General features: G+C 46.9%; 1 protein-coding gene and 1 long non-coding RNA gene across 2 annotated transcripts in view; both read left to right on the top strand.

Annotated features, from left to right (window-relative positions):
• Positions 1-14,099, top strand: part of LOC122166144 — a 42,134-nt gene extending 28,035 nt beyond the window's left edge. The window contains exons 3-4 of the long non-coding RNA XR_006170683.1: positions 8,384-8,493; positions 12,404-14,099. This is a non-coding gene — a long non-coding RNA (uncharacterized LOC122166144). The remainder of the gene's footprint in view (positions 1-8,383; positions 8,494-12,403) is intronic.
• Positions 14,100-19,100: 5,001 nt separating this feature from the next.
• Positions 19,101-20,662, top strand: part of MAML3 (mastermind like transcriptional coactivator 3) — a 197,875-nt gene continuing 196,313 nt past the window's right edge. Inside the window, exon 1 of the mRNA XM_042829697.1 lies at positions 19,101-19,463. Coding sequence (XP_042685631.1) covers positions 19,101-19,463 — 363 coding nt within the window. The remainder of the gene's footprint in view (positions 19,464-20,662) is intronic.

Genomic DNA, 20,662 nt, shown 5'->3' on the forward strand with positions numbered 1-20,662 from the left:
TGGCTGCCACTTTGAAATCATGTGAGCTGGAATATGTGTAATAGAGATAAGTATTTGAAGGAGGAAAGTTGATTTACCAGTAACTGAACTCTTTGAGAACATTTTTCCCTTGTACGCTCTCCAACAGCAAAGACAGTTTAATGTTTACCACTCCTTTTTCTTTCCATCTGCTCATCTCTTCTCATTCATTCCCTTTTTGCCACAATTTACAACCCTTTGCTTCCCTCTTTGGCCAGTGTTAATTGGATCAGCTGGAATGACATTACTGAAAGGAATCAAGATAAACACACTTTTTTAACCTAGAAAACAGAGCAGGCAAGACAAACAGAGGAGGGCAATTTCCTAAGCCTGTCTTAGTGCCAAAGCTAATATGCTAAGCTATGGTTTGAGAAGCTGGGACGATGCAGAGCTCTTAACACCACCTTGTTGTTGCAGTAATAAGCAAAGAAATAGCAATGCGTGCATTGTGTACCTACTGTTGGAAAAGTACAAAAGTACAGCATGAAAGCTGGAGTGTTTGAGACATGCTTACACCTACGGTGAAAGCACAAACAGGTAACCTGATAGGATTCCCATACAGCTACATAACTTTACCGTGGCACAAAAAAAACATAGTGTCTTTGGCGTGATGATATCATGTACTGTTCTGGCTTTGCTACTCTACCCTGGAGGAAAAGAAAAATATTCTTGCCTAGTTTTTATGTTTCCACAGTATGAAATCCATTCTGAGAATGTACTGTGCTCCTAAATCACTTGGGCATCACTTAGGCTGCTTTTCATGTACTGCTGTTAAACACAGTGCCTGGATGTGACTGATCCAACGTGCTACCCAAAAGCCCTGATCATATTGGAGAATGCTACGGGGAGACCTCATTGTGGCCTTGTAAGGGAAGCATATAAACAGGTGGGGAATGGCTGCTTATGAGGGTGCATAGTGATAGGACAAGGGGGAATGGTTTTAAACTGAGACAGGGGAGGTTTAGGTTAGATATTAGGATGAAGTTTTTCACACAGAGGGTGGTGACGCACTGGAACAGGTCGCCCAAGGAGGTTGGGGATGCCCCATCCCTGGAAGCTGTGAAGGCCAGGCTGGATGTGGCTCTGGGCAGCCTGATCTGGTGGCTGGTGACCCTGCACACAGCAGGGGGTTGAAACTGGATGATCATCTTGTTCTTTTCAACCCGGGCCATTCTGTGATTCTATGATTCTGTATATGCCATGGCTTTAGGGAGCCCTCTGTATTCCGCTTCTGTAGAATTTACTGGTTGTGAATAGTGACACTTATGAGGGCCTCCTCAAAGCTCAGCTCTGCATCCTGTAGGAGGGAATGGCAGGTGATTTCATGTGGTGCACAATTCTTTCACTTAGCTCTCACTACCTGCCTAGCAAGTCTGAGGCTGCAGTTTTGGTTATCATAGAGAGGAAGGCTATCATTGTGCAATCCCAACATGATGTAAGCATTAGAATGCAGGACTTGTTTGTCCCCAACTCTTTCATAGATTTTTCTGTTGTTTTGAGCAAAGTGTTCAATGCATCTGATATTGCTTTCTCTAGTTATAAATTAGGTTCTAGTCTAATTTGGTATTAAGAGTATTCATCTGTGTGCTGTGATCTTGGTGCTGTGCAAGTGCAGGGCATTAATCTGGTGGTTGCACTGTTGTATATATCCCATGTCCAAGAGCCCTGAAGGCCTTTAGGCTTACTGGGTTCTTTGAGGGCTGGCAGCAAGGATTTCAGTCTTTCAAAAGATAACTGCACTGCAGATGAAACTCCCAAGAGCTAACAAGCAGCACAGGAAGAGCCTAAAAACGTGGGGTTGTTGGCTGTACAGGTCACACAGCCTCACGGTGTGGCTCACAGCCCTGTCCCTGGGGAAGAAGCAGCAGTGCTGGCGGCCTCCAGCAGGTCACACCGAGGGAGCGGCAGGGGCCGCAAGGAGGCTTTCTTCCCTCAAACACATGGATTTAGTGGAGGAGAGAAGAGGGACGGAGGCTGAAGCGTGCTATCTTTTTAGCATCTGCAGCTGCAGGAAAGGGGGGATCGCTGCTCCCTCTGTGCTTTTCCTGCAGGAGTTTGGGAGCCTCCTTGGCGGTGTCCGCACAGCTGGTTGTAATTACGCGCTGCAGCTTCAGAGGAAGTTGCTGGCTGTGGGGAGCGTGCAGCGCTTGGCTGCAGACCCACTGCTTTTATGGATACGATGGAGGTGGAGAGAGTAAAAGCAGTGGCACAGAGCGAAGGGGAGGGCGAGAGCCTAATAATCTTCTACTCGGCCGGCTGCCTTGTTGGATCGTTACCTACTTGTGAAAGTCCCTTGGTAGATGTATAACACAAAACCCTTTAAAACTAGCTGGAAAACTTTTTATTTATTATTTCTTTTACTACTCTACAAAAAAAGAAAAAAAAAGTTTGGAGTGATTTACTTCTCTTGGAAAAAAAAAAAAAAGTTAGGTTGAACTGACATATTGCAATGACTATTTTTGGCGTTGCCATTTAAAATTATAGCGTTATAAATAAAGCTGCTCAAAATGCAGCTATTCTGATTCTTGCCGGGGTTCACGCAAGCGTTTTCGTTGGTTTCTATCACCGGATTTAGCCCTCCATTCAACATTGATTCTGCTTTGAAGGCAAAGGATTCCTTGTTTTTAACTGCGAGTGAAGAAGTGTTTGCTGACTCCAGACCCTAAGGTATGTATTGTTCTAACATCTGGTTGTCTCAGGATGCAACTGTTTCAGGCTCACCAAAAGAAATGCAAAAATTTGTGTGAAGCTGGCTCTAGTCCTGGCTTTGCAACAAAACCCCAAGTGAGGCAAGTTTTGTCTGGCGTTGGGCTTTGTAACAAAACCTTTGGTTATAAATCTCAGGGAAAGAACATTTGTAATGGAAGTGGCCAGTGAATCCTAAATAGCAACAGAACGTGTTGCTATGAAATGTGTGTACCTAGAGGGGAAAAAACAGATCCCACTCCTGATAGAAAAGCAGTGGCTTACTCAGAGCTATTCTCAGATGTCAGAGTCAGTCATCAGCTCCCTGGCCTGTGGTTGCATCCTTCTAAACTTTGCCCCTGCAGGCAGCTGTGATTTATGTCTTTAGCAGATGAAGCAGCCAAATGAATAAAAGAGGAAAAAATGTAAAGGTGGGCAAGACAATCTGCTGTGCCAGATCATATTTGAGGCTGCATCTGAACTCAGACCAGTCATCTTTTTTTTTTCTTTCCTGTTTCCCAGATGTAGACATTTCTTGGGGCCACCCATCTGAAAGCTCTTACTTCATCAAGTGTCTGATTATTTCAGGTGCTGCGTCATCACATCAGCAGTTCTCAATTTCTGCGACGAATTCCTGTTGTTCTTCATACCTCATACTTTGGGAGAGTGTTGTATGTGGTGAGGCAGCTATATGGAGGTGACGAGGCAGGGCAGAGCTGCAGCACTGAGTGGCTCCCAGGATTGTATTCATACGTTCTTTGCTGCTGTTTTGTGCAGTAAGCCGTGTGGATTTTTCTGTACCGGTTTTCTGTGTTTGTGTTGTTTGGCTGTTGCAGAAAGATCAGATAATTCAACAAGGCAGTAGAAAATGCCAGTGGAAAAGAATCTACAAAGATTTACTTGTTCATATTTCTCCCGACACATTGCAGTGTAAGATGCCTGGTAGAGACAAGATAGAAGAGGGGATTGGATGCTTTGGTGGTCCCGATAATACTGAGAGTAGCTGTAACTTGTGAAGAGCAGCCATAGCTTGCCATGGAGATATTTTTATGCTTTCATCTGATCGAGAGAGTATGGGGTATCTTCTTTTTTTCCATAGCTTATTATCAATTTTCATGGATGGTTTCCCCAAGCCCAATTATGAGGTTGAAGAAAACGGCGTTCAGATTCTTTAAGGTTTCTTGCTAGTTTTTGAAGAGCTTGAAATTTTAACATAAGTAATGATTACCATAAAACGGCTGTTTTTTTCTGCAGCCTGAAGTTCTGGTAGCTTGACTAAAAACAAGGACTGCTGTGTAGTTATTACCTTGAGCTGGTGACTGTTCAGCTACAAAGCTAAGGAGTTGCTTGTGAGGAATTACCTGTACCTCTGAAAAAAGGCTCTGCTACTCCAGTTTCATCCTACGGACCCTCATGATTGCCTTAAACTGTTCTTTTTCAACAGCTGTAAGAAGTTATGATGCTCAAGGTATTGTGAACATTTCTTTAAAGATTTGCACAACAATCCATCTCTTAAGGGTCCTTATTGTATGAGCATCTTTAAGTATTCTACCATCAAGCAAACACATAAAACTATGTATCATGGTATTTCTAGCTGACAGTTGTTGCATGTCTTCCTGCTTTTAATACATTTAGTGACCCTTACTGAGGCAAGGGGGAGTTAGGAGTTGAGCTGAGTTTAAGGGGCCTGCGACCAGGAGGTAGATTGAGCCCCAGCAGTCTCTAGATACTGTGATGTCTTTTCCCCACTTTCTTTCACTCCTAAATATTTAGGAATGAGTACACTCTGATGCACAATATCTAGGAAGATGTACTGCTGATGGACTAAACTCTATTTGTTTACTTGGTTGAAACACATATCTTATAACTGCTTATAAACACAAAATAACTTTGGAGCTTTCAGCAGAATACTCCAGAGGAGTAATTCTCCAAAGCCTGTCGCATCCCTGGGCACTTCTCAAGGTTGTCCTAGATCTTGTCTCCTAACCAGTCCGAGAACATGCTGCCGTTCCTTCTGACCACGCATTAGGTTTCTGTGGACAGAAGCCCGTGGAAGTAAGAGGCTGACCTGAGCATGGAGTAAAGATGCAGTCAAGACCCAGGAGCCCAAAAGTACTCAAACATCTCCTAGTTTATGTACAGGCCTGGTCCGCCTTGCAGATGGCAGGCAAAGAAAAATCTGTAGGTCATAACTCTGCACTTACCTGAATAAATAACCTGATTGCTGGAGATTTTACAACAAGCAAACAAAAAAATCCCAACAACTGTATCTTTACATTAGAGAAGCAAGCACTATTTCATGGGATGTGCATAAGTAAGCAAGGTGCCTTTGAGTACTTGGCTTGGGCATACAGTGTTACTGACTGTTTGACCCAGAGATGTCACCTGTTTGGTGTGATTTGTCACCAAGAAATTGCTTCTAGTAACATTTCCCAAACAGTAACAATGCCCATATTACATATTAGCTGATATGTTGAAAGAAATTAACACAAAATTTCCATTCTTGAGTTGTTGAAGTCACTGAGTTATTAAAGCACAGAAAAATACCTGAAACTGAAACTAGAAAAGTGAGATTTTTCCACACTTAAAAAAAAAAAAAAAAGAAACCAAAGAAACTTTTCATGAACAGAACCTTTCATACCAAAACACACTGCTACAGCTTTTAAAACTGTAAAAGGAAAACAAAAAAGCGGAAAAGAAAGGGGATTTTACTGTAACTGGAAGCAGTGGCAGATTTTTAAGTGTAAGGAATAAGTATGGATGCTGACAGCAGTTTATGATGTGTGAGGATGAGTTTTTGTTTAGGCATAAATAGGTGAAGATGCAGGAGAAATCCTCTTGATGGGAGGAGGAATAATGCTGGAGAAATGGTCTGAATTTATTTCATGCAATACTTTTTTAATAACAGTGTCTATTAAAGACACCTGCTGGAAGTCTGTAATGCTGGTTTATTAGGGAGAAAAAATAACAAAGTTCTTGAGCAATCCTGTCTTCAGTTCAATATTATGGACTGTTAAAAGAGGGTTTATGTGTGCAACGTTATTAACTGAGATTCTGCTCAAATTGAAGTCAGGACCATAAACCTTGCTTTCTAATAGACCTTGCTAGGTTTCTAAAAGAAGATTTCAAAACTAAACAAGAGAATTAGAATATTCTTGCTCTATTTAGGATATTTTAAAGACAATAAGTCTTGGTAGATTTATATTTCCAAACAATTGTACTCTCTCTTATCACATGTGGCTTCTTTCTAGAGATGTTGAAGTGCAACAAAAATGGACCAATTTCCTGTACTAAGTCATTACTATTACTGGAGAGGAAAAGAAAATCTACCTCCGAAGTGACCAAAGTACAACTTGTAATAATAAAACACCCAATATTTTGTACTGGCTTTGTCAGGGCTAGAAGACATGGGCTCAGTTATGAGAGAGATTGGGGCGATGGGGACACTGTCCTGGAAAAGAAACTGAAGTCTGAGTTTATAGTGAGCACGTTGTTGTCTAACTGTGTTTAATATTGTAATTTGTTTAAACTTAAATTATGACGCCGAAAATAAAATACTAAAACACTGTGTTTTTATCACTTGAGTTTGGAGAGGCCTCATCTTTTCCGTGCCTGTAGCCCTGATGATTCTTTTGGCAGCTCTGCTGGCGATAAGGGGAATAACTCACCTCTGTCAGAGAAGCTGGCTGTTTCATCACTGACATGAGAGCCCAGCGTAACTGCACGGTGATGGCTGTCTAAATGACTTTTGTAATTTCTTCATCTACTTTTTGATTGAAGAGTGATAACTCGGGCGATGAGTTATTTGGCATCAGCCTCAGAGACAATCTGTTTTCCTTAAATAAATCCTGAGGCACCTTTCAGCCACCCAGTTTTAAAATAAGCCTGTAGTGGATCGGGTCTGATGTGCCTGGCAGATTTAGCCGAAGGTTGAAGTTAGGATTTGCTGCCCTTATTTCGCTTTGTCTATTGTTTGGTCATTAAATGAGAGTTGTAGATGTGGTACTGAGGAAAATGAGAAGTGGGCTGAAAGGCAGTTTTTATGTTACAGCACAGGGGTATGGCAGGGCATTTTGTCCCTGGTAGCAGAGGCACTATTTTGCTCAAAAGCACACACGGTTGTCCAAGAACCAGAGAGGAAAATGCACACTAACGCCAGCCTGGATCCGTAGCCTGGGATGTGGGGGACGTATCTAATAGAAGGGAAAATAACAATTAATTTTTCTTCTACAACTGAATACATATCCTAGTGCAGAGTATCTGTGTCTGAGATTAGAATGTAGAGTGCCATTACACAAGGCAGGGACTTGCTGCGTGTTACATTCAGTATGCAACAGGTTGATGTACGCTGCGAGCCTCGCAGGATTTCAGGTAAGGTTTTGCCTCTGATTTGTAGGGAACAGAAATGGTTTTCATGCTGAAATCACAAAGATGGGAGCCTTGGGTAGAGTTTTATTTGCAGGGTTCCTAACGTAGCTGTGGAGTGCTAAATATAACCTGAAGAGCTGCAGATGTGGCGGGTGTTTCAGGCTTCATCTTGGTTAATATCTGCTGTGCATGTGCTTTTTTAACAGCAAGACAATTCAATCTTACAAAAAGGGTTGAAGTTAATGTTTATGTTAAACTAATCAGCTTCCCATGTTTCTCTTTTTCTACTCTTAAGCTCTTTAGTTTAGAAAGAGCAGTCGGTGACAGGTATAAGCAAGTTTTACAGTGCTTATGTTACATGCACAGGGCTCCAGTTAGGATCTACATCCCTTTGTAGCAGGTGTTATGCACAAGTACATGGGCATGTTTTCTTGAAAGTGTGCACAATACAGGAAGCATCTTCATCAGGCTTGTGTCTTCATTTGGGCCACAAAAGCAAAGGTCATCTCTTTTTAGTTCTGTTCACACTTTGAAGTGATGGTGCATCATTGTATGGTTACCTTCAAATAGCTCTAACTATGCAAAGGTTAGTATTTGCCAAAGGAAAATAGGAGTTGAATGATAATAGATTTCATATTGGAGGCTCAGCCTTGGATCTGAGAGCAGTCACCCAAAACAAGGGCGAAGAGAATTTCGACAAAGTGTTGTCATTTTTTCTTTTCTCTCACTTTATACTTATTCTTTTCTGTTTTTTCCATTACGTGTGCATGAACAGATTTTTATTGATATTTTCCTTACGGTCTAGGAAGCATTTCTTCATGGAAAAGATGGAAGCATGACCTTCCTTACTGTCCAGAAACAGGCTGTTAGCTTTCTGATTCTGTGCAGCACAGCAGAATTTGTGGCAACAGGTGAAGCAGGACTGCAGCTTCACCCTTCCCCACATGCAGGGCGTGATTGAGATGGAAAGCAGCCTGCTGTACCCACATGAGCAGCACTGGGAGCGCCTCCTGTGGGTGGGGAGACACCATGCGTTCTGAGAAGTAGAGTTCTAGAAGTAGAGGTCCATAAGCGTGCAGCCGTCTCATTCACAGTACAGTGGCACTGAGTGCTCATTTGCATTGTGCTTGAGCAGATTCTGCCTTCTGATCCACTTTGGATTCTGCCCGTGTGGGATTTGCACAAAGGTTCGAACTTTCAGATCTGAATTTGCTTTCCGTGATTCTGACAGTGAAGTTTATCGATGTTCGATAATTCGACCTGACAAAAACTCGCTTTAATTTTTTGATTCGTGTTTATTCTTTCTCCGCAGCAAAATCTGCCAGTCAGGGCAAATTACACGAGTGATTCTGTGGAGGCTGAAGCGGGATCGCTGAACTCATTGTCACGCGTGGCTAAACAGAGAACTGAGCCTTGTGAAAGGTTAGTGATTTTAGCTAATTTTTAAGCTCTTGCACAGGAGGTGATACAGCTGCTGTCAGTCTGCTGTAATGCTGTTCTCCGCTGGATCTGCCCTTGCAGAGGCACTGCTTTCTCTCAGTGATTAAGGGGAGACATTGCTTTCAGAGGTGCTGATTCAGCAGAGCAAAGAGTCAGTAAATTAGCAATGACTGTAAGGGAATTTTAAATATTGGTTAAGTATGAAACTTCTATTGTTACAGCGTCTTGGAGGTGAAATTCTAATTAAGTTACCCTACCAGGCAGTGTGGGAGAGATGACAGTCACAATACAGAATAGCGGGGAAACTGTATAGCTAGGTTTTGGGTTCTCAGTGCCATTGCTATAAAATGATGCTAAAGGGCCACGAAAGAATAACCAAGTATAGTTGTATATTCTCCTGGTCTGTTTATATAGTCACAAAGTGATACAGACTCTTGACATGTAAATTAAAATTAAAAAAAATCTGGAATGAAAGAATACTACCTTCCTACATGCTATCATTGGCATGTCTTGAAAATACAAATTGCTTGGCTAGTGGTACAAGTAACTCTATCCTTAAACACTGATCCGTCAGTGTGCTGAGCTAGAAGCAATATGCCAGTTACTGTGAAAAAATGGTGGAGACTCAAGGACAGTGTAGATCAGTATGCACAGTGACCACACTAACAGGTTATCTTCCTGTGAACGAGTCACACAAAAGTAAAACACTTATTTTTTCTAAGTTTTGTACGGGTAACAAATTGATAGAAGAAATGTGAGTCTGCAAGTATAGATAGGTGAAGTGGGAAGGGAATGACTGTACATCTCACAGAACAAAGAAGAGGGCAAAAAACAAAAAGCTGTGCGTGTGATTTTTTTCCATGTTATGCCATGGAAAAGTTAAAAATGCTTTTACCATTTTCTATTTAGAGGTGTTTTTACTAGACTGTGTATTTATGCAAAGAGAGTGCTTTGGTATTCTTGGTCAGAAGCGCTAGATTTCTGTTGGCTATTTCCCCATAATTCATGGCAATACCAGGTTTTTTGTCTGCATTGCCTTACTTGATCAGAGTATCTTGCTGAGATAAGAAATGTAAACCAGGCTGAAGCAACTTAAAATATCTATTGCATGAAAATTGTGCTGCTATATTGCTACAACACAAGTATTTGTTAAGTACAGACAAAATATGGACAGAAAATGGGGATGTAAACACCCCACTTGAGCACATCTACTATCATAAAATCAACTGTAATTATAATAGCAGGATTTTAGGCAATACTTTCAATAGTCTGCAAAGTTACTAGTTCCCCTGGAAGGTGAAAATGTCTGTCGAGGTAGCAGAGTGAAATGAGGAATCATAGGCACTATCTTTTCTTTGTTACTTCATTGTTCCACGGCCCATATTTTGTCAACAATAATAATGCTTGGAAGGGTTTGAGAGCTGCAAGCAATGAACACTAGTTATCTTTAGTGTATGTTTCTGGCAAACTCTGAAACGAGATCAAGGAAGAACCAGAAGGTCTTCAGTAGTCGCTTCTTATTTTACCAGCTACACTTGTCATGTATTTCAATTTGCACTGTTACATGTAATGAATACATACATATACACATGTAGGTATGTGTATATATGTATGCTGAACTTTAAGGCTTCTCTTCAAGAATGGCTGCAACAGTCTTGGGTTCAATATTTTTGGAGAGCTGTAGAGGCCAAAATATCCACCATTGTTGTATTCATTTCAATATGACAAAACTTACCAAGAAGAAACAAGGAGTGACATCCAAGACATCTGTAGAGTGGTCATGAAGACTGCAGAATAGCAAGCAGGAAGCACAGTGCTTGTGTGCATCATTTATTGGACATTCCTGAGAGTAAACTGAAGAGATCATGGCTGATCAGCAATGAGAAGCTTTCAGAAAGAAGAGTCATTCTGAAATACGAAAACATACCTGAATGTTGAAAAGTTATAGGATCATAAACACTGGCAGGTGTAGTACTAAAGATACAATTAGGCAGAGCAGTTCAATATCCTTCTTCCCACACATCAGGGAGGAAAAACATTTTAAGTGAGTCTGCATATAAAAAGGGTATAAAATGAACCCTCAGGGAGGACAAAGTCACTGGAAAGAGCCTGAACTCTTTGTATCCTTGTTCTCTGTGGAATAAATTGGGGAAATTCTCTCACCAGGGCCCTTTTCAGGCGTTCAGGGAGCTCCACAGAGTATTATTCGTGAATTGTATCTGAAAAAAGTAATAATACAAAAGAGATGACTCTCTAGGATTTGAAGAATTTATTAAGAGTTGTAGGAGAACTCAGGGATGAAATATCCAATGGCAACACGTAACCTGTCGCTTTGTTGTTCCTCTCTATGTGAAAATCAGAAGGTGTCAAATGGGATGTCAATCATGAAGAAAGGCTCCAGGGGCATCCAGCAAAATAAAATTAGACATCTGTTCTGGGTGAACAAGTAGATATTGTAATAAGCAATCGAATTAATATCTACCTGAATAAATATGATCTAATTAATGAGAGTTAACAAAGAACTTGGACTTGTTTGAAGAAGTCACTGACATGTAGATGAAAACCATCTAACTGATGCAGTCAACTTGGATTTCCAAAAGACTTGACAGAACTTATCAAAGTGTTTCAGAAACCCAAGCAACGTAAGGCTGTTGCTGGCATAAGAAGGAAGGCCTTGAAAGATGATTTGAAAGATTTGAACTCAACATAGACCATCACTGGGTTTAAGTGCACATTCATTTTTTAACAGGAAGATCAATAGTGAAATTCCGTATGGTGTCTTTGTTGGGACCTGTACCATTATAGTCTTAAATCACAGGCTCGTAAAATAGTTTAGGTTGGAAGGGACCTTAAACACCATCTAGTTCCATCCCCCATGCCATGGTCAGCAATAACTCCCACTAGACCAAATGTTCCAAGGCCTCATCCAGCCTGGCCTTGGCCACTTGCACAGATGGGGCATCCACAGCTTCTGTGGGCAACCTGTTTCAGTGCTTCACCATCCTGTGAAGAATTTCTTCTTTACATCTAACCTAAACCTACTCTGTGACTTACAACCTTCCGGTTTAAAACCGTTACCCCTTGTCTTATCAATGACCTGGAGGAGGAAAGTTATTGGTGAGGTGGCAAAGCTTTGCTGATGATAGGAGGTAATGCAGGATTGTAAGGGCGGACTGCAAGACGTTGTAAGACTGACTGCGCAATAAAATGATGGGTGCACCTCAGTGTAGATAAAGGATACTCTACTACATGTAGAGTAGTACATCCAGGGAAGATGAATCCTATCTTCACTTCTTGGGTCATTTCTAAGTTGGCCTAAAGGTCTTCAGGAGCAATATCTTTTGGTTACGGTAGACAGTGCCATGAAAATACTGGCTTAGTAGAGAAAGAAGAAAAAAAGTTCTAGGTTAGGATTTATTGCTAAGCAAAGAGAGAACAAAATGGAAAGGATCATTGTGTTGCTGTTGAAGTCCATTTGTCACTGTAAAAATCCAAGGTTTGCATGCTTTTGAATACTGCATGCAGTTCTATCTTGAAAAGGCATGCTAGAACTAATAAATATTCTTGAGGTGATGATTAGTCACATACTGTGACTTCCATACAGCATACGAGGAGCTCCACACGTGGAATAGTCAAAACTCTGGAAAGATACGACTGGGGAAATGTAAGAAGGTATCTGCAGAACTGAGAGATCTATAGAACAGAGGAGTGGCTTTTCACCTTCTCTGCCACTACAAGAATGATGTATACCAAAAGAAGTTGGTCAGAACAAATCCTTGGAAGAGATGCTGTAGAGTGTACTAACTAGATAATCACATAACCTAACCTGAAAATGGTTGGAGGCTGGGAGGCCGTGAGTGCGTTTACCTTGTTCTTGCTTTTCCTCTCACAGCTCTGTGATAGATGGACCCACAGTCTGATCCAACACTGAAGTTTCTACATAACTTTCTTACACCAAAGTCAGGGTTAAATAAATGAAGTTATTAACTGCTACAATACATTTGTAACTTTCAAGCTCCCCAAGTAATCATAATGTTACAGCAAGTTAGGGCTGGAAGAGGCCTTAAGAGTCAACTAATCCATCCCCTGTTCCATGGTTAGCAAAATCAATTACGTTCATGTCTTTACAGACAAATTTGTCTATCCTGTTCCCACAGCTTTCAGTGATGGAGACTCAACAGCTTCCATAAGCAATCTATTTAAAGTCTCACTATTCATACTATGAGAAAGATTTTTTTTTTCCTGTCTAACTGGAATCTAATCAGCTGTTGTTTGCTGTAAACCATTAGTTAACTGCAAGTCTGAGCTAAGATGAGAGGCGTCCTAGACTTCTGATGAATGTTGTCTAGTGACTTTAGTGACTCTGGAAATAGCCTGGAAGCAGGGCTGGTTTTCAATAGCGCTATCAGTTCGTTGTACTTTGCTTAACATGACCAATTAGGATCCTTTTAGGGATTTTCAGGTTATTTTAATGTCTTATCTCTTTAGCATTTTTTTGGCCTCAGGGAATCAGAAAGCGTGCTTTCTAAACGCAACGTGCTTTGACTTCAGGGAGGGCGAGTTGAAAGGGGTGTCTTCAGAAAGAGCAGGACAAAAAGTGTTTGGTTGTTTGCTTTTTCAAGATGACTAAAAACCGGCATGTAGTATTTTATTTATTGTTTTTTCTTCTTCTTAGTTTTTTTGCTGTGGCATCTAAATGCTGGTTTTGCCAATAAATTTACTGAATTATGTGTGCTTGAGATTAAATGTCTGAACCATCTTATGTGATTTTATTCATTTCACTTAAGCTCTTCTTCTTGCCGGTGATCACTAATTCTGTTCCTCATTTTCTATGTACCAGACTTGAAAAGGGGCTTTTGATTAACAGAAATGCTAGGCACCTGCAAATCCTGCTGAATTGATGTGGGCTGATCTCATGATACGTGGCGTACCTTAAGTTGTCTAAAATACAACTTGAAAAAAAAATCAGCTCAGATTAGGTATTTTAGCAAAAGATTTAAGCTTGGTTTCTTTGTTTCAGTTTCCAGTTTCTAACATGAATGAGAGCACTATCCTCTCACTTGCCATAAACTGTGAAAAATAGTTTATTGGTACGTGAAGCACTCAGGAGTCATAGTGGTGGTCATTCCACGGAAACGAATGTCTAGGAACAGGGGTTTGAATTAGTAAATAGACGTGAGGTCATATGCAGTACAAGAAGGAAAAAATGTATTAAATAGCTGTTCACTGGTGAGCACTGACAATTCTGTGTACAGAATGAAGCAAACATCCTGTGGAAAAATAGTTTGTGAGGGTGTATTTGAAGACTTCATCATGCAATGGATTACACAAGGAAGCCAAATAAAGATTGCACAAGTGCTTTGATTTTGGTGGTTTTAAATTCGTTGACTGCAAAGCTTTAACCTCACTGACATGCTTTTAATCCAAGTCTTCATGTGTGCTAAATACACGTGTTGGTAGATTGTCAACGACGGCAGACTCAGAAAGACAATGGCAATAGTAGTGGGCACTTTGGAATGAGGGGGAATACAGAGCGTGTCTCTTGCTTGAAGGCTGAACTTACATCAGTCCTACAAAAAAAAAACCCAAAAAACAACACTGTGAAAAATGACCTTTTGTTTTGTTTCTCTGAAAACTAAGACTGAGTGAAAACCTTTATGTTTTAACGTGATACTTGATTGGTTACGCCAAGGATTGTGGAACCATCATCAGTCTCCCACATGGAAAAGGATGAACAGTAGTGCTCCTTAGGTTCAGTCTCTCTTTCTGTCTCAGAAGATTCCAAGTGATCATCTTCACTCTGGAACTCTTATAAATGACTGACAGTTAACAGCAAATGCCTGGAAGAAAAAAAAAAAAATTCCCTCAGCTGCTTCCTCATCAATAAAGCTGGGATTTGGTTTTACAGATGAAAGATTTTCTGTTTGTTGCCTTGCTAATTCAAGCTAAATGGAAATGGGCAGCCTTTACTGAGGAGTGGGCTACTCAGTGTAAGAATGACTACATAAGTTTGAGTTCCTTCATGTATATTTCTGGTGTAAGCCACGAGGAAACCCCCCAGCATCTCTTCAGGAATTTTCCTTGTGTCCTTTCTTCTCTCTCTCTCTCTGTCTCTCTCCCTGATTTCCACCTTTCCATCCCAGTTACTGACCTGGGATCCTTTCTCCCCTTTGCCCTCTCAACTCGCTGTTTCCATGGGCACCTACAGCTGCTACCTCTGGAACCAGATGCTCATAATAAAGGAAAGGTACACTGTGGCCTACCTGGATTACTTACCTTAGTTTTGCTTCCTAACCTAGGATGGTGTTTCAGTAACATTCCTCTAACAATGCCACTCCATGTCAATTCTGCCACTTCAACAACTGTTTCAATTTCTGCATGGATTGCATGTAGGGTAGCTGCCCAGGTGCTCTGGGAAGAAATGGGTGCAGAAAGGATGAATTATCCCTTAAATCTTGGTGTGCATCTGTTTAGCCTTGTTGCTAATGACGAATGAAAGTCTTTGTGCTACCCAAAGAAAGAACAGAACCCAGCACTTGTAGTTCTGTTCACATGTTTGAAGCACAGACCTACAGTTTATATTCTTTTATATGAATGTTACCCTCAGTATAAATAGAAAGTAGTTTTTGAACTTGGACTAGAATGTTAAGAGAAAATTTCTCTCCTGCATTTTGTGTGAAGCCGTCTGCTGAGCCTACAGTACCGTGCCAGTGTTAAGCTCTGCCTTCTCAAGGCTCTGGGAAGGCCTGTTAGCATTAACTTTGTGGATTTAGAGATGCTTACAGTCTGGAACCTCATTCAGATTTCTCTACTTGTAAAGCACATGCAGAAGCTTTGCTGTGATGGGCATTTTTTCCTTGGTTGGTGGGGCCACATAAAATGCTCTGGTTTTACATTCTTGTGACCTATCTATAATCATAAGAGGACAGTGTGAGCCTTCTTTTTGCATCCTTTCCCCATGGTTTTTGTGTCTGGATTTAGTGGAGTGCTTAGGCGTTTGTATCTGGCATGTGTATCTCAGTCCATGTCACAGTCCCGCTCTAATACCTCACTGAAGTGGAGCATTCAGTGTTGTTCACAACTGGAAAGAATTGGTACAAATTCTGACTTGGATTCCCCATGTTCTGCCACCCGAATAGCATAGAACTACTGGCAGGCATGTAGCTCTGAGAGTGTTTCAGGTTTTTGTATTTCCACAGCCATCACTTCCTGCAGTCTGCCTTAGAGCCCCGACTTCTGCAATTTTAACTAGCTTTCCGATTTTCTTTGTTGCTTCCCCTTCACCCCTCATTGTTTTGCTCTCCTGTTCCTTTTCAACCTCGATGACTTTTCTTTAACTATTTAGAGCAACTTCTTTTGCTCCAGCCTCAGTTCATTGCTGGAAGGATTCCTGCAGCTCCAGCTCTCTGACAGCCGCAATTCATGGCCACTCCAGCTGTCCTGAGAATGTTAGCCATGCTGCCACACTGCACTTGGATTTCACTGATGCATTTGTGGAGGTCTTGGGGTTTTGTTTTTAATCAACCCTCAATTATATGGCTTTTCTTTTAACTGCTCTGGAGATGACATTATTGTTCTCTTTGGCCTACAGTTGTATTAGGCAATGTGCACTTAAATAGCTTACGGTAGTAAGTGAAGTACATCTGATGTGCTCACTGTATCCTGGAGAAACTTCACCAGAAATTTTTGAAGTGCTTTTTGTGATATAAGAAAGCTTCATCCGTTCCCAAAAGGCATCTGTTGTCTGGCTTCCAAAGTTACTGTACTCAGTGGGCACCTGAACTGTTGATGCTAGGCTGGCCTTGCAGCAGATGCCAGTGTCACCATGGCACCCATTGACTTACACAGGAACCGTTTAATTATGGTAAGAGCTCTCAGCAAGGTTTCTACCAGGCAGCGGCTCTGAAAGTCACTCTGCTGCCCATGGTGGTTTGAAACTTGCTACCCCAAAGCAGCAGTTTGCAACCTATATGAGAGCACCAGCACTTCTGGCACAGCAGGGATCAGCTTTATCCTCAGGGTACTTTTAACGTTGCCCATCTACTGGATAGCCCGTAGCTCGGCTGACAAAGGGGAAGTGGTTTCAGTGTGTCGCTCTGCAAATATGTATTTTCTATGTGATGTATGGAGCTCCTCCCATTGATATGACTAGCTGGGTTATCTGTGGGGCTTTACTTGTTCTGAAGCCGCTATTGATTAAATGCTGAGATGGTTTTTTTTCAGAAGCTGTCATTGGAACATGCTTAGGCTGCATTTGCTGTCAGCTTAGCAGTCATGTTGCTGCATCTTCCTCTGAATTCCTCTCCCAGCTGGGCTCTTTCATTTCTTAGCATTAAAATAGATTCTTCCTAATTAGACAGATCTCTGTCATGATAATCATCTTGAGAACGTATGCTGTATATTCATATTGCGTCTCTTTTCACAGATCAGGCCCATGCTTTGTAATTTTTCAGAATCGTAACTGACTGAACAGATCCTTTACCAGGCAATCATCCCCCGTAACCCTCAATTAGTGCCCTGCCAACCGATACTGGCAGGCATCGGCGAGTGCACCATATATCCCTCAGCCCTTGGGAATGGATATAGTTCCCCAAACAGCAGATTTCGGCTGTAGTGTTTCAGGAGCCTCAGCGTTAGCATCCTTAAATAAAAGCGACCCAAAACCAAAGGGTGAAACCTCCCGGCTATTGCGCTATTTTACAATTGCCATTCAGCTTCCAGCACCGAGCTCCGGCTACCGCAAAACTTCGCGGTTCCGCTCGTCCCCCTTGAAGGCACGGCGCCGAGCCAGGAGCGGGACCCGGAGATCCCCGTGGGTCCCCGCCGCTCCGTGGGGTGCCGGTGCTCGGCGCACGGCGGGCTGCAGGGGGCACTGCGGGGAGCTGCGGAGCGGCGGGGCTGAGCTCAGCTACTCGGCCGCTGCCGGGGAGAGTTCGGGGGGGAGAAGGGGAACGAGCCCGCGTGCCCCCGCCGGCCTCGCGAGGCGCTCGTTGCCGATCGGTGTCAGTTACCCGCTGGTAAGGATTTGGTCTGCTCGTGGCCGGGAGCTGTCGCAATAGGAACGCGATAAAAGCCAACTTGGAGGCTGCCGAGGAGACAAAGGCGGCTTTTTGCCGTTGTCGGGAGCTCGGAAGCCGTGCCCTGTGCCAGCGTGCCGCGGCACAAACGGGGACGGCGTAGGTCAGCTCCACGCCCGGTGCGTGAGTTCCCACTTCTCCCTGTTTCCAGCGGCGCGTTCCAGCACAGGGGTGTCCCCAAGAGACGGGGCTCGGCTTCACGCATCTCTGTTCAACAAGGAGTTGGCAAACACCGGCTGACACTTTGAACGCGAGAGCCGTGCGTCTGCCGAGCGCTCCAGCCGCTGCCGTCCGGTTGCGGGCGGCCCGGCAGCGCTCCCCGCCGCATCGAACGCAGAAGTTCGGCGGGCTCGAGCCGCTCGCTTCTCGCCGTTCGTTATGCAGCGGTTTACGCCGGAGGGAAACGCGGCGTGCCCCCCCGCGAGGCCGCTGGCAACGCGGGCTCGGGGCCGCCGCTCTGGGCATGGCGGGGAGGGGGGCCGAGCGGGGCGGCAGGTGGCGGCCGTGCCGAGTCGCGCGGCGCCGGGGGGCCCGGCCGCGTCCGCTCCCGCTGGGTGGCGTCCGCGCCGGGTTTTGCACCTTGTCCCCGGGTCTGCCTCCCGGCCCGGGGAACCGCGCCGTGCGCCGAGCGCTGCCGCCCTGTATCACTCCGCTGGCACGGAGGGGAGGAGGAGGAGAAGAGGAGGTGGAGAAGGAGGAGGAGGAGGGCCCTCGATCATTGTGGCGGCGGCGGAGCGCGGCGCCCGGCTGTGTGAGCGCGGCGCTCCGCACGGGCTCGGCGGCTCCGCTCTCCCCGGCGCGGCCCCGGCTCGTGCATGTGCGGGCCGGCCGCGGGCCGAGGCGTGCCGCTGGGTTCCCGTTGCCATGCGGCCCGGCAGCGCGAGTACTTTGCGAGCGCGGCGCGGCACGAGAGCCCAAACTTTTCTCTAGGAGGAACGTACAATGAGCGAGCGGCCGTGCCCGCCCCTGGGTGCCGGGGCGCGCGAGTGAGTGTGCGGCGTGTGCACGGCGCGTGCGAGCGTGGGCGCGTGCGGAGTCCCCGCGTGTGCGTGTGCCGTCCCCGCGTGCGCGCGTGTGTGCGTGCGGAGGGGCGCGTGTTCCCCTCACCCATGGGGAGCGCGGGCTCTGGGAGCGACCTCCGGCGGCCCCGCGGAGCCGCTCTGGGCACCACGGATCGCGGAGGAGCCGCGGGAGGCGAAGAGCCGCGCTGAGCCCCGGAGTTGGCCGCCGCCGCCGCCGCTCAGTTGTTGCGCCGCTTCCCGGCGGTCACCCCCGGCACCTTCCCCGCTCGCCGCACCCCCTCCCACCCCCCCGCCGCGCTCCGCTCTTCTCCTCCTTCATGTTTTGGAGCTCCTCGAGGGGGATTGGCTGGGGGCGAGCAGCAGCGCTCGCCGGGGATCGCCGCTTCCCCGCTACATGCCGGTGCCCCCCCCCGCCCCGCGGGGCTGTGAGCGGGACCCCGCGGGGGGCAGCGCGCCGAGTTCCTCAGGAGCGGCGCGCGCGGGGCCGGGCATGGGGGATTTCGCGGCCCCGGCCGCCAACGGCAGCAGCGTCTGCATCAACGCCGGCCTCGGCGGAGGGCTCGCCGGGGCCGCCGGCGGCGGCGGCGTCCCCAAGCACAGCACGGTGGTGGAGCGGCTGCGGCAGCGCATCGAGGGCTGCCGGCGGCACCATGTCAGCTGTGAAAGCCGCTACCAGCAGGCGCAGGCGGAGCAGCTGGAGCTGGAGCGCAGGGACACCGTGAGCCTCTACCAGAGGACGCTGGAGCAACGGGCCAAGAAGACGGGCGCGGGCGGCAAGCAGCCGCCGCCGAGCAAGCAGCCGCAGGACGCCGAGCCCGCCGCGGCCGAGCAGCGCAACCACACGCTGATCATGGTAAGGGCCGCTCGGGGGGCGCGGCGCGGCGGGAGGACAAACTTTTTCCCCGGCTCCTCCGGCGGGGGGGTTGGGAGAGGGACCGCGTCGCCGCGGGCCGGAGCCATGCTTGGGGACGGTGCGAGCTGCCCGCCTGCGAGCCGGGGGCTCTCGGGGCGAGCGGCAGCCGGCGCTCGGGCGCTGCCTAAAGTTTCCTCGGGTTTTAAGGAGCTCGGCGAGGAGCGGAGGGGGGGGGGGCAGGGGGCGGAGGCTGAGCCGGTCGGAGCGCGGCTGCGAGTAGGAAGCGGAGTTTCCCACTCCCAGCCTGCGCCGATGATGAATAATAAGAGGCGGCGCGGGGGGAGCGGGGCTGCCGGCCGCGGCCGCACGGGGAGCGGTGGCCGCGCGTTCCTTCTGCCGTGTGTGTCCCGACGCGTCCCCGCACCGTGCTGCCCGGGGGCGGGCGGCCGCTCGCCGTCTGCCGGGCGCACAATGGGCGGCGGGGGGAGGAGGAGGAGGAGGAGGAGGAGAAAGAGGAGGAGAGAAAGGCAGGCGGCGGCGCGCCTTCCGAGCGCCGCACGTCCCTCCCGCGGACCCTCCCTCGCCCATCCCGGGCCGAGCCGAGCTCGGCTCCCGGCGCCCCGGCGGCGGCGGCACCTTCCTTCCCCCCGTCCCTCCCCGCGGCCCCGCTTTGTCTGCCCGTTCCGACGCGCGGGGGGCGGGGGTGGTTCCGCCGGCGGCAGACAAAAGCTCCGCGCTGCCCCCGCCGTCTCCCGCCCCTCGGCCGCCTCCCGGCCTCTCCCCGGGGGCCCGGCTCGGCCCGGCCGCGTAGGGGCAGGGCGCAGCGGCGACCACACAAAGTAGGGGAGGAGGGAGTCCGCGCGCAGGAAGCGGAGAAGCCTCCCGCTGACATCTCGCCGCTCCCCTGCCGCTGCCGTGGGGGCACGGCCGTTCCGACTAACCGCGGGGCTGCGAGCGTTCTGCCGGCTCCGGGCCGTGCCCTTCACGGTCCCGGCCCCGCAGCGCTGCCGGATTGCCGTTGGGCACTTCGAGGGTCGGTCCTTCTCCCTGCGTCTGGGCGGGCGGGCTGCCGTGCTAAAGTTGTGGGGACCGACGGGACGGCGCGGGTGCGCTGTCCGCGTTCGTTTGCTTCGCGTGGGGAACGAAAGTCGAGGAGCTGAGAGCAGCCCCGCGTAGCGATAGTTGGCAGAGATCCGGTA

Source organism: Centrocercus urophasianus, unplaced genomic scaffold, assembly GCF_019232065.1.
Source record: "Centrocercus urophasianus isolate 14NV4802_14NV808 unplaced genomic scaffold, USGS_Curo_1.0 seq_32, whole genome shotgun sequence".
Taxonomy (NCBI): domain Eukaryota; kingdom Metazoa; phylum Chordata; class Aves; order Galliformes; family Phasianidae; genus Centrocercus; species Centrocercus urophasianus.